The sequence below is a fragment of the Chinchilla lanigera genome, unplaced genomic scaffold (genome assembly GCF_000276665.1).
Source record: "Chinchilla lanigera isolate Chin_1 unplaced genomic scaffold, ChiLan1.0 scaffold00005, whole genome shotgun sequence".
Taxonomy (NCBI): Eukaryota; Metazoa; Chordata; class Mammalia; order Rodentia; family Chinchillidae; genus Chinchilla; species Chinchilla lanigera.
In genome coordinates, this window is record NW_004955406.1 from 9,906,195 (window position 1) to 9,920,951 (window position 14,757).

At 35.6% G+C, this 14,757-nt stretch overlaps 1 protein-coding gene across 1 annotated transcript in view; it reads left to right on the forward strand.

The window, feature by feature from the left end:
* Cdc42bpa (CDC42 binding protein kinase alpha (DMPK-like)) overlaps positions 1-14,757 on the forward strand; it is a gene marked incomplete at its 5' end in the record, with an annotated part of 272,087 nt that continues 257,330 nt past the window's right edge. Inside the window, 1 exon segment of the mRNA XM_005374798.2 lies at positions 1-850. Coding sequence (XP_005374855.1) covers positions 673-850 — 178 coding nt within the window.

Consider the following 14,757-nt stretch of genomic DNA (forward strand, 5'->3'; position numbering starts at 1 on the left):
GAAAGACCTCGGGAGCAGAAGGAAAAGCCTCCTCCGGGCAAGACTTGGCGTGCTCGGAGCCAAGGAGAAGCTGCTCCGGGGACCTCGCCCCCTCCCTTTCCCGCTGGAGAAATTGCCGTGGATGCGTTATCCAAGTGGTGGTTGGGAAGATTTGCAGCAGAATTTTTGGTTTTCCCTCCCCCTCCTATTCATGCTGTTTTTTTTCCTCCTTTTTCTATTTTCCTCCTTCCCGGGAAGTGAATTGCGGATGTAAGGGGACTTCACTCATTAATGATGCAACCGGATTCGTTTCAGGATTCTGTTGCACGCGTTGAATTTTGAATGAAGGAGAAGAGTTCTTTTCTTTTTTTTTTAAAGAAGTGTTGAGTTCGTTGTACTTTTAATTTTTTATTTAAGTATCCAATTGTATTATTTTAAGATGTATTAAATATATATATATTTTATGGTAACTTGCCCTCAAGATATATGTATATGGGTGAAATTGAAGACGCTTCATTTAAGTGAGGTTACTGGTGTATTGGATGTTTAATTCAGCACCGGCATTGCATGACAGTTGTTGGAATAACAAGTGGTTTATTTTTAAAACCACACCTTTTAAAGTTTAGGTTCAAATAGGTATAGGAAAAAGTCTAATAACAGTTTAAAAGAAAGCCAACAGAAATCGAAGCAAACATGTCCGGAGAAGTGCGTTTGAGGCAGTTGGAGCAGTTTATTTTGGATGGGCCAGCTCAGACCAATGGGCAGTGCTTCAGTGTGGAGACCTTACTGGATATACTCATCTGCCTTTATGATGAATGCAATAATTCTCCATTAAGAAGAGAGAAGAACATTCTTGAATACCTAGAATGGGGTAAGTGTGTATTTTGTCTAACTCTTAATCTTTAGCTGGGCGTTATATTTACTTGTTACAGAGAGTTATGAGCAGCCTCTAATGAGAAAAGATACATATGTAGTAAAACTAAAAGGACACCAATTATTCAAGATTTTCTCCCCCTAGTTTTTGGTATGTGTTTTCCCAGGAGTAAAAATCACACTTTTCAATTGTTGCCTTGATGTAAGGCCTAGCTGTTGTGGAATTTATGATAAAGAACTTACGTTTTTAGGTCAGCAGCAGGAGATTTAAAGTAAATTCTGGGATAGGCAAAATGGATTATTGCTCATAGTTGCCTAATCCCTGGCAGCGTAGCAGCCATTCAGTGGAAGGTGTTTGTTGGTGGAAACATTCTTTCCCAGACTTGGGAAATCACTCCTGAAATGGGAAGAGATAGTGAAATACCTGTGTTTATTTTAGGGCGGCAGGATCATGAATGTAGTGATCAGTGGGTTTTATTTTATCTCTCTGTCGGACAAAGGAAATGACTACAAAATGGACCTTCCAAAAATGGTTACGTTCCTAAAATGCAATGACATAAATACTTTAAAACTATGACAACAGTTGTTTGAGAATGTTTAGGAGCATCAGATGTTAGATTTTATTCTAAAATGTTAGATTTTATTCTGAATCGAATTTCAATCTAAACTGGGTAGATTTTTGGTGTAGTCTACTAAACGTAGATGTGATTAAGACCTGTTGTAGTGGGAAAGATCAATGACACGAGCAAATTCTCCTCGTGACCTTCAAACTTGAAGGCTTGGTTGGGCTGAAGTTTTTCAGCCTCTGATGTTATACATAGTGTAAGGTCCCGCAGTTCACGTCGTCTCCCAGACCTATGGTGAACTTCGGCTTTGGAAGGATTTTGGCCAACTGCATGTAGCATGGTGTGCTTTTGCAATACTGATAATTTTAATTTGTTGTAAAGTTTTTATTCTGAAGTATCTTCGTTCCTCCATAAAGCTCTCCTGAAGTAAAAAAATCAAGTGCTGATTTTTGTTTTTTAATTTGAAGTTTATTTCAAATTAGTTTCTCAGGTAATCACTGATGCAAGGATAGACATACAAATTTTATTTATCCAGTGTGCCAGCGGTAGATTTCTAGCGACAATAATGTCATGACGTTTTAAGATATATGTAAATGTGAATGGAATGATTTTTAAAAACAGACTACTAGAGTCATACTGGGAATGTAAGAAATCTAAACCATTTTTCAAGCAACTTCTCCAAGACAGTTTTGACTTTGGTATTGGTTTTGTTAGAATATCTTTTTAATATGTAAAATATTCCATAAAGCAAAATATTTTATAAAGCACTTGTAGTTTTACATGGCATGTTTAATAAATTTAGAAGTTCTGTAGTGTTTTGTTTGAAGATTAAAAAAGTTTCAATACTTTTAGAATTGGAGTTTGAGCTTTTCAGTGGTGGTTTCATGGTGGCACTCTAGTCTGTGATTATGATTATTCTTTCTCACTGCAAAATAATGACCCTTTTCTTATGTACCAGTGGTAGATGTAGTTTTAAATAATTTATGGTAAAAGACAAAGCCATATCCTTTATTGGCTTTTGGTTGAGTTTATGTAGTAGTTTCATGCTATCGGTTGCCATATGGTTAGAATAATTTGTTTTTCCACTAAATGAATTTTCCTGAATGTTGCTTCTTCTAGTTGTATAAAAACACTTTATGTGTTTATGTAAAGCCAGAAAGGTAAAAAGACCAAGAATTTTGCCAAATATATTTTTATTAATATATTTAAAATAATTTCATAGCCAGGTGCAGTGGCACACACCTGTAATCCCAGCACCTACAGAGGCTGAGGCAGGAGGATTGTAAATTCAAGTCCCACCTGGGCAATGTAGTGAGACCCTGTCTCAGAATAAAACGTGAAAGGGCTAGGGATATAGCTCAGTGGTAGAGCAATACATATTCCCAGTCTCAATATTGGGAATTGAGATTTCTTTTAATAATTTAAGACCAGGAGCCTGGTATGGTGGCTTATGCCTGTAATCCCAGCTTTTGGGAGGCTGAGGCATGAGGATGGTCCACAAGCTTGAGGCCAGCCTGGACTACATAGTAAAATCCAGTCTCTCTGAAGAAAAAACAAAAACAAAAAAACAAACAAAACAGAACAAAAAATCGGCCAAGAAACTTCTCACAAAATTGAGTAAATTCTTTTGTGGTATCCTTCACACATTCTGTTTTTAGAAGTTGGATACTGTATGTGGCATGACAAAGGTGCAGTCTCTTTTAACTTACTGTTTTTCAGTATTTGGAGAACAAGAGAATAGAATTTTTAAGGAATTGATGTGTATACTTTAGGTCTGGGCAGTGTTTGTTACTGCTCAGGTTTTTCTTTTCTTTTTTTTTCTTTTTGGCAATACTGAGGATGGAACGAGGGCATGTTAGGCAGCACTTTAGCACTGAGCTATACCCCCAGTTCCTTCGGGTGTTTTTAAGTTGGAGTATGAGGTCTTGAATATGGGGTTTATCAATCATAAAAGTTTGAGTAAAGCATAAGAAAAGAAAGTTAAGAATGAAAAAGCTAGGAGATCTAAGTAGTATTACTATCTTTAGGGGAATTTAGGTTAAGAATAAGTATCTTTTCATTTAAGTATTGTAATAGATCTACTGTTCTTCATGTGTTAATTGACTACTGCATCTTGGAGAAATGTTCTATTTTATTCTCATTACCTGATGTTATATAAAAAACCAATATAGGTTGAAGAAGTTCCTGGATTGTGAATTGACCTCAATTTATTTTTTTACATTTTTTTTTGCGGGGGTGTCCTCTGATAGAAATTTACCACAATTATTGTTGGATTTAATATGATAATTTAGATTTGCCTTAACTGATGTAATTTTTAGTTGGATTTTAATATTCAGGAAGTATTGAGTCTAAATATTTAAAAGACCCAGTAATTGCAACAGAAGAGCAGTATAATTAAGTACTGTGTATTACACTAAGTACTTTATATTTGTTTTTGTATTTATCATTATGAAAGTATCACCTAGATACTCATTTTTATGCTGCTGATAGGTTTCTCTTAAAAATGGAGTCAACCACGATTCTGTCTATATTGCTTCATTTCCATCAAATTCATTTTATTCCTTGTTATGGTCTATTTCACTTTTATATTGGTATTTTTAATATTTTGTTAATAACGCTATCATGACAGTAAGAAAACTGATCATTCAAAGTCAGATGTGTTATTTTTCTTTAACTGTCTCCTTGCTTTTGTGCTGATGCCTTGAAGGAGGAAATAAATACAGCCGGAGAGAGATAGAGGAGGGGATTAAGCCAGTGAGCACTAGCCCAAGGAGGGAAAAATCACCTTAAGACCATTGAACATATTTAAATTTAATAATATGTATTATTTTCCAGTTCCAGCCAATAAGATTTGAAAGACTATTTTCTGTCTTCTTTGTTCTTTAAGTTGTTAAAATAATTACAGTTTATGCTTGAGTGTAAGTGATAGTTTTGATGTTAGTAGCATAACTTTAGAATACTTTAGAGTTGTAGAAGTAAAAACAACTTTTACATTATGAACTAACTTATTGGTGAGTTAAATATTGATGGAATCAGCTGTCCCTTTGAATTGGGAAGTTGGAATTATAGGGAATTCTTTGCCAGTTTACTTAAAGTCTGTGATGGTGTTACTCATTATGAAAGAAATTTGTGAGGCTGTGTATATATGGATAACTTTTTTTGATGCTTTCTGAACTTGGTAATATTTAGTTATTAATTAATAAATAGCTTATTCAAATTGCATGCGTGTTATACCCAGAGGGTAGTGTGATTAATAAAGCTGTTCCCAGGAAACATCAGCAGATACTGGTATGTGTGGCATAAACATTTCTTTTTATTAGAGTAGTTTTAAAGTGTATTCATATTTGTTCATGTGTGGGTTAATTGTGGTGATGGCTTGAGCCGAATGTTTTCTAGGATACTTTGTTCTCGTCTGTTACTCCTCATTGTTAGCTTTTCCTGAGTAGAATTTATTAATCATACCAATTTATCAAAATGCACATTGAATACAGGTGATTATTTATATTTTCATGTAAGCTCTCAACTAGAATAATCATAAATGTCTTCTGAAATATAGGTTGGGTATTTAATTCCTTTTGACTAGTCACCTGATATTCTATTAAATAATTATTTTGTCTAACAGTGCTAGCGCATGGTAGGAACATGTTCAAAAATGATTATTATTTCATTTCTGTCTCTTCTATTTTTCTCTTAAGTTATACTTAGAGGTAGTTGCCAAATGGTATCAGTTATTGCAACAGCTTCAGATATTGATGAGTAATTGAGGAGCATCATTTTAAAAAAAAAAGCATTGGTTTATAGCCTTTCCTAGTGGCTGAGGCAGTGGGATTACAAGTTTGAGCCCAGCCTAGGCAACTTAATGATTTAGCAAGAACTTGCCTCAAAAAGTGGGGTGGGGGGAGTGGGGCATGTAGCTTAGTGCAAAGGCCTTGGATTCAATCCGCAGTATTCCCCCAGCCCCCATTGCTGTGTGGGTGTGTATGAAAAGGATGTTAGGATTAACACTTGCGGAATTTTAGAAATACAGGTATTTCATACGAAAGTTTAAGGGATACCTTACTACAGCAGTGTAAAAATAAATACTGTAATATTTGGTAAATTTCATGAAATATCCTATAAATCTTAGGACTTGATACTATTACACAGTGAGCCCAGGCTGTTTTAGGTAAAGAAACTGAAATTGGGATAAATAAGTATTGTGCTATTCCATGGCAGTCAAACAATTTTTTCTAAAACTTTTTCCCTTTCGGTACTTATTGTCGGTATGTTGTATATGAAGCTCACTGTTTTTCATCCTGCTGGTTGTGATAGGTTTTTAAGTCAGTTTACTAAGTCTAACTAGCATTTAAAGAATTAAATAGATCATAATAAAAAATAATAAGCTCATCATATATAGAAAGAATAAGTATCATTATGCAAAACACTTGTGTTTTCTAGTATTATTAGTGTTTCTTGTACATTGAAATTAAACAAGTTTGAAATATGTTAGTGTAGATGAAGTTGTAATGGCTACTTAACAGTGAAAATACAGGTTTAGATCTTTTTTTTCAAAAAGACATGATAGATTAGGAATAGAGGAAGAATTTAATAAAGGGAAGGAGTGTAAGGGGAGGGGCAAGATACTTGTGAAAGCGGGATGAGCGGTTTTGAAGGGGGAAATTGGATAGGGGTAAAAGGGAGGATAGGAGAGGGACAGAACGAATGGAGAGAGGGAAAGAATGAATTTACTATTTGAATTTACTTTGTTCCTCAGTTGCTACTTGTCTGAGTTCTGACTGATTGGGTATTTTTAATTTAGAAGATTTTACTGGACAGAAGAATTGACTTCATTCTTTTGTATTTTCTTTGATGGTTAATTTCCTCCTTGTTACTTTTTTCTGATTTTGGGCTAATGAACTTTCATTGTCAGAGATGTATAAACTTATTGAACTTGAGGGATAATCATATGACCTATAAATAATCATGGTAGTTTCTTGGTATATTTTCCCATCACTCCGTAGTAACTCTAGGCTTGATGTAGGTGAGGGTTTTTTAGTTTTATAGATTCTTTTTAAAGTCGTCTTTACTTACAGAATTGCCCGTGACTTCAAGTGTCAAAGGCCATGAATTGCTCAGCTGCTTTTGTTGCATCTTGATGAGTCACAAAGTTTTTCTGCAATGAATTTTTTGAATGATCCATGTTACATGTGTATGTTATCCCATACATAAGAATGACTGTCATTTGTTGTCACTTTTCGGGTCCAGGCAGTCTTCCTCATTGATGTTGATCAGGGCTCTAGGGTTGTTCTTAGCTAACGTCTCCACCCTTTCTCCTTACAATTTCTGCTAGTAGAGAGGGAATGGCTGGCCTTTGATTGGCTAGTCCCTTCTCCCTATTCTGTTCTCCCTATTCCAGGGTTCCTTTATCTGACACTGTTGGAGAGCAATACTTTGGCTTTCATGGTAACAGACCCAAAGACCCACTATTTGCCCCTTAGTACTTCCTCTTGAACTGGGTCCTTCAATTTTGGAACTAGGGTTTCTTCATCTAGCTTTCTCCTCAGTTTTCTGTACATCTATGGAATATTTATAGGTATTTCTCTCTCTCCCTTTCTGTGTGTGTATGGGGGTGGGTGGGTGGTTTATGGAGGTTGGTAAGTTTGGAAAACTATTCCAGGCAACTTCTAATGTTAAAAACATGGCAGGTTTTTCTAGATTTTATGAAGTTTATCTGATCATGGAATCATCTTTTTGCAGAATATCTGGAGGATGGATGGCCACCAGTGTTCCGTGGAACACTCTTTAGGAAATGTTCATTCTATGTTAGGTCATAGTTTTCCTTATAAATCCCAGAGTATTAGAGTTAGAAATTTTGGAGGAACTTTGGGATACTGGGTGGTTTGGAGAGACAATAAAAATCTGAATAAATCATATCTTATTTGATGGTTGTAGACCTTTGTTTTTTGTGTGAAAATTCTATGACCCAAAGATAAACTTAATCATGGTAGAGTAACATAAAAGTGGTGTTGGTAGAATTATACCTAAGAAGCATACCCGATAAAGTAAAATGAAATTAGCTAGAAGAATGAACTTGTAGAGGGCTGAGGATGTGTCTCAATGGCACAGTGCCTGCCTGGCAAATGCAAGGTCCTGAGTTCGATTTCTGGTACCAAAAAAGAAAAAAAAAAAAGAATGAACCCATACTGTCAACTCCTAAAGCCCTTGAAATTATGGAGAAGTGTCCGTGTATGACATTTTCTTATCTAGTTAAATGTGCTTTTTATGTATAGGCATTTACGCTAAATACAGAAATTGTCACCATCTATTTTAGTTTAAGTTACTGTAATTGTAACATGTTGCAAAACTATGGTCTGTTTCTCTGAAAAGATTTGAGTCATTACATTGTGTGATGTTTAAGAGGAAAAGGTCATGGACTCATGCAGTTTTCAAATTAAGTACTATTCCTCCAGCTCTACCTACCCCCCAAGTTAAGAGTGCTTTAGCTAAGTAGTTGATTTAAGACCTTGTGACTAGGAACTTCACTATTGTGTATAACATTGGATTGGTGAAGCAGTATGCTTCATGTGCCAGCTTGTATTTATACATACTGTAAAGGAAACAAAAAAATATTCTAATTAAGGACAAAACCATATATCATTGGTACTATTTCAGTACCATTTGAACAATTAGAACTCTGTGATTATTGTTAACTTTTTTGGGGGGCATTAAGGGTGGCAGATAATATTAGAGAACAGTTCAACTGTTGTCTTAATATTGTTTAAAGACAAATGGAAAAAGCAGGGGCTTTAGATTTAGACTATAATTATCAGCAGGAAGATCTAGGCAAGTTACCTAACCTCACTGAGTTTGTTTTATCATCTGTGAAAAATGGTCATCATCATAAATGCCTATTTTGACGAAAATGAAAGCCAGTTTTGGAATTTTCTTTTTCTGGTAATTTATAGTTGTATTTTGTCAGCCTCTGTCTTTTACTTATTTGCCTTATGATAAATGAAGAACTAAAATGCCATTGTTTTGGGTAAAGTATGGTATAATTAAAGTGTATAGCTGTACTATTACAAGGATATAAATAAGTTTTTTTTTACTGTTAAACATTTTCATGTCTAACTGACAATATTATGTGGCAGTGAACATCTCTTTCTCTGTACTATGCAAACTGTATCTTAGTCTTTCTTTCAGATAAGGTATTTTGCACTGGACTATTTTGTTGTTGTTAACTGGCTATTTTGGGGAAAATATTAAGTTAAAGCCCATTGTTTTTACCACCAGTAACAAATATTATGCAGTGGCAGGTTGCATTTTTCTTTTTTTTATGTTTTTGAGTTTTGTTGTTGTTTGTTTTTTTGAGATAGGGTCTCACTGTGTAGCCTGAACTTACTGTGATCCTCCTGCCTCAGCCTCCTAAGGGTTGAGATTACAATGTGTTTCTCCACACCTGGTTTATTTTTGTTTTTATAAACCTACAGTCTACAAATCTGGAGTTCTAGACCTCAATTTAGAAGGCTGAAATCATTATTGATGTGTTACTCATTTAGGTCCTTTTATGGACTAAAAATTATGTAGCAGCCACAGAAGCATGTTGTAGTCTTGCAGTAAGTATGAAGAAAATTGACAATGTCCACTAGTGTCTCCTAAACTATATTTTAAGAGATATAAGTGAATATTCTGAATGTTAAGGGTGCATTGGATATATAAGATTGGGGAATAGTGCTGTTGCATCCCTCTTTGGGTATTACAAAGCACGTTATCATAGAAAAAAGTTGCAAAAAGTTTTGAGACAGAAACCTCTTCAACATTCTTTTACATAGTTTGCCTAAGACATTTTAGCTTTGAAACTTTTTATGAGGAACAGCTGACCCAGTTTGGGAAATAAAACCTTACCCTAGGAAACTAGGTGGTGCCAGAGCCTATATGCTGCTTATGTGACAGAAAGCCTTTCTCCAATTCTTCTACCATATTTTTCCTCTTTTCTTTCCTTCTCTTTCTCTCTGTCTCTATTTGTGTTTCTCCTTCTGTCTCAATCTCTCTGTTTTCCTTTTTTCTGTCTGCCTGGTACTGGGGACTGTCTGGTACTGGGCCTTCAGGTAGAGCTTTTTAAAATTTGAGACAAAGTCTTGCTAAGTCACAAAGTTACCCAGGCTGGGTTGGAATTGGTTTTTTGTTTTTTTGTTTTTTTGTTTTTTTTCCGGTACCAGGGATTAAACTCACGACCTTGCGCTTGCTGGGCAGGTGCTGTGCCGCTGAACTAAATCCCCAGCCCTGGGTTGGAATCTGTGCTACTTCTTCCTTAGCCTCCCAGAGTGTTGGGATACCATATTGTTTTTGAATGTAGCCTCAATTTACATAAAGTCAAAACAAAGGTGAAAGTTGGAGTGATTTTCCTTTTTCATATTTAACATTCTTAGCACTTCTGTTTGCTCACCTAGAAGCCAGTCTTGCAATATTTTTTAAGTTGTGTGGAGTTCACAGGATTGGCTGTACACACACACACCCCAGTAAGACTTGATCTATGCCCTTTAGGAGTACACATGTGCAATTCCTGGTTTACAAGGTTGCTCCTGCTAACCTAATGAGTTTTTTTTTCCAATAAATCTTGATCATTTTCTAATCAAGTTGCCTGTCTGGTGCAGATAGAAACTGTCCCACCTGCACTGGTGCAGATAGAAACTGTCCCACCTATGAAATAGAGTAGAACTAATTAGATTTTATGTGAGCTTTGTAAAAGCAGTGTAGTCCTTTTACAGCAAGGATCTTTTCCTTAGTATCTAGGAAGGATTCATATCCCAAGTTGACTTCAGATACTGTTAAAATGTCCTGTGCTAGGTAGTCTTGGTGACACATGCCTATAATTCTAGCACTTGGGAGGCTAAGGCAGGAAGAGCATGGCAATTTCAAGGCCATTCTGGACTACACAGTGAGTTCAAGGCCAGCCTGGAATATGTACTTAAACCCTGCCTCAAACAAAAAAAAGAGAAGTTTTCTGTGCTGAGATTTAAAAAATAATTGTTTGAAAAATTTTTTGTTGGGACAGTGACTAAAGCCCTGTTTTGAGATTGTATTGGTAATTACCTGTGGCCTTGCCCTCAGTGAAAATCATAACTAATTTTAAACACTAATCTAAACATTTAGAAATAGACTTAAAGTTCAGGTATGTGGTAAAACTGACATAATGATATGATATCATAAAGTTTTTTCATACTCTAATACTTATAAAGATTTTCCTAAAGTTTATGGTTAAAACCTCAATAATATATGAAAATTAGTGTAATTTCTATTTCTGTCTTTCTTACTGCATACCTGTATAATGTGTCATTCCATTTCTGGCTGATGCATGTAAGGCTGATAGTTTCTTCCAGAAATGTTGATATTATTATTAATTAAGGCATCTCTGATTATCCTGTGACTCTACATACTGCTTAATTTTGTTTTGGAAATGCTCTTTCATTTTCCCTACCCCTGTGCTTGTCCCGGTAAGTGCATGGTACATAGCAGATATATGGTAATGTTGGTTGAACAAATTAATGTCATTACACTTATTATACCCAAGGCTAGAAGCAATATAACTGATCATGAGACATTGGTTGAAATTCATTTTCTTATGTTGGGGACTTGTTTCCTTTTTTAATTTACCCTGTTTTGTTTCAGAAGTGATTTTTTTTTTTCCTTTTAAAAATTAACTTTTGCCTAGTGTGGTGGCGCATGCCTGTAATCCCAGCACTCGGGAGGCTGAGGCAGGAGGATCACTATGAGTTCGAGCCCAGCCTAGACTACAAAGTGTGTTCAAGGCCAGCCTGAACTGCATAGTGAAACCCTGTCTCAAAAAGACAAAAACAACAACCAAAAAATCAAGCAAAAAGCCAATTTTTAAATTGGCAAATAAGAATTCAAAAGTTGTTTCTTCGGTGGTGTTTACAGTCCCCCTTATTAGCACTTAACAGTCTGTAAACAAGTACTTAATGGAATGAGGTGAAGGACAGGGTAAGGAATAAGGTAAAATGCAAATTTCTAATTTTTAAAGTTAAAATTATCTTATCTTTTCTGTGTTTAACCTTGTTTGCACAGTGTCCAGCATGAACTTCAGAGTTTGGTGATACATTGAATGTACGAATATAATGTTATTCCTGTCTGCTGCCCCACTAAGTCTATGGTAGGGAAATTCTGGAAAATGTCGTAAACATCCCAGGATGAGAAGGGCAAGAGGGGAGACTTACAGAACTGATACTTTGGAAGCTGAAAAGCACATTAATGATAATGAATGAATATATGAAACTACAAAGGCCAGATGTGATGCACATCTGTAATCCCAGTATTCTGATAGGCTACTCAGTAGGACTGCAAGCTGCACCCCAGCCTGGGGAGTTTAGATGTGGGGATGTGGTTTAGTACAAAAGCCCTAAATTCAATCCTAAGTACCACAAACACTTAGCTCTAATTTAGCAGCACTCAGCTGCTCAGACTGAAATACAAGTTGATCTTTGCCTTGTAAATGCGAAGAAATTCCTTAATATTAAAAGGAATTCTTGTAATGAATTTTAACTTTTCATAGAGAAACGTTTTGAAATCTGATCAACCAACTGTCCCCCCTCATTCCTGTTTAGGGCAGGGTTAACAAGAAGTTCTTTTCTGAGCAGGAAGACTGAATGGGAAAATTAACTTTCTAACTATTCTTGAGTCAGTTTTTTGGTAGATAACTTTATTTATTTTGAACATCAAGAATATTTACCCTGAGATGTGTAATGAAAGCACACTGCAATACTTTTGTTTCCCTACACCAGAAGTCACTTGTTTAGTTTGTTGGCTATTCTGTTGCTCAAGGTTAGCATTCTGTTTTCCAGATTGTTGTGATCACTTAGTATTTTGTTGGTTATTGCATACTTTGAAATTTCTGTTTAATTTGCATTTTAACTCAAAGGGGAAGTGAAAACATTTAAGATGTGAAGTCATAAATAAAATACTTAGGTTGTCCTAGCATTTCTATTTTCTTTTCCCCCTGCAGTGCCAGAGATTGAACCCAGAGTTTAGTGCTTGCTGGCAAACACTATCACTGTGCTGCAGCCCCCGCCCTGAAATACTAATGTCGTAAATGAGTAATCATTTGAATTTCTAGATTCAGTGCATGTACTAAGAATCAAAGCAATTTAAAGCAGATACTGACCAGAGTGCTTAGCAAATATATACCTATTCCTTAAAGTAGTTACTTAGAATTAGGAAGAAATATGTATAATAGCACGTGATACTAAAAAACACAACTTTATCCTACTTGAAAAAAGCAGAGTTAAAAGGAAATGATGTAATATAACTTGTACTTGGAAATAGCAGAGGAATTTTTACCCCAATAGTAATAGTATTTCCTTTGCAGTAGTGTTTCTAATTTACATTTTAATTCTCACGTATATGGATGATTTTTGTGAGAGTATATTACTTTTTTCACAGACAATTAAAATTGTTTAGATTTCTTTTTAAAAGCTGTATTTTCTGGTAAAGCTATGCTAATTTTAAAAATAACTTAAAAAGCCAGATTTTTATTTTTAATTTTAACTTTTACATTTTGTTTTAAGACAGTCTCACTGTGTAGTTCAGGCTGCCCTTGAAGTCCCTGTGGTAGCCTAGGCTAACCTTGAATTCACCGTTGTGGCTGGCCTTGAACTCCCTGCAGTCCTCCTGTCTCAACCTCCTGAGTGCAGGGATTACAGGCCTGTGCCACCACACCTTGTAGATTTTCTTTCTAAAATTCTCTGCATATGGCTCAAATTGTATTTGAGTCTGCGTTTTTTATTTTGAAAAATCCAAAAAATTTTATAAAGAAATAACAAAATTTTTTTAGTTTACTTTCTTTTCACAAAAGGGCTTTCACTCTTAATAATTTCTCTCCATTTTTGTTTATTCTGCTTTAAGGTTGACCATTTCAGAAAGTTACCAGCCTCCAGAATGTGAACAGTTGTATATGAATCTACTCTAACATGTTAGAGGTAGAGTTTGATACATTAACTGAATTGCTTCTTTATCTGTGGATCTGTGTGCATTAGATGGTCCTTGGCTTTTATTAGCCAGAAAGCAAGTGTTTTTATTGTATAAGCTTCAAATACTTCTTTCCAAAGAGAAGCAAGTTTTTGTTGTAAAAGTTTGGGTCCACCATTACCACTTTATTTTGAAGGGTACAGTACAGTGTAGGAATCAGAAATAGCCAAATGGAGGAGAATTACTGGACTACGTGGGAAGGCATTGTGGGAGGGAGTTTATGGAGCTTCCATGCCCTCTGGGGCACCCCCCGTGTCAAGATTGTTCACCGATTTGGAAGCTTGTTTTTCTAAATAGAGGTAAATAAACATTTTGGGAAATTGAGTTTTCATTTGAAATTTAAACAGATCATCTTAGCCTTAATATTTCTTCTTTTAAATAATAATGCTTTAAAAATTATTATAATAGGTTTTTTATAAATGTCAGGGCTTTTTGTTATTTTTAAGTTTTTTCTTTAAAATGAGCTTGAACTTGAAAGGAATTTTGTGAACATATGTGCTATATTTCTTTTGTTGTTTTCTTGAAAAAGGGTCTCACTGTGTAGTTCAGGTCGACATTGAACTTCCTGTGTAGCCACACTGGCCTTGAATTAGCATTAATCCTCCTGCCTCAGCCTCCTGAGTGCTGGGATTATAGCATGTGCCACTGTTGTACTATATTTCTTGAGTTCATGATTGTGCAACAGAAACAGGTCAGATTTATGGTGGTACAAGTGTTGACTTTAGTGGTTAAAATAAAAAGAAACATTAAAAATGATATAGTACAGTAATTTGTAAAGGTTGTTTACATGGTGTGAGTGTTGGTAGGATGTGTTTGGTTGAAAGTAACTGAAAATGTAGTGCAAATTGGTTAAAAATAGAGTTCTATTAGCTAACTTATCAAGAGCCTCTTGATTTAGTGGCTCAGCGGTGTTACAAAATGTCCAGGTTCTTTGAGTGTCATTACTGCTGTAGTGTAGACTTTTTAACACTGTTTGCCCTAAAGTTGTTGGATCACGTGTGAGCAACATGCCTGCTTACTCAGTTAGGAAGGAGGAGAGAGAAGCACTTTCCATAGCCCTCTCAGGAGGAACAAGATTTCTCACAGGAACAGCCAGAGAATCTTTCCCCTCTGATCTTGTATGGCCAGAATTAGATCCTATGTCTGTTCCTGAACCAGTCACTGGATTGGTGGTGATGTTGAAGTACATGGGCTGTGAGAGAAACATCATTATCTTGACAAAATTAGGATTCTGTTTAGAAAGGGAGGATGGGTTCTTGGTAGACCACAAGTAGTTTTCACTATAGTAGTCATTGTGGTTTTACAGTTTATTTATAGCATT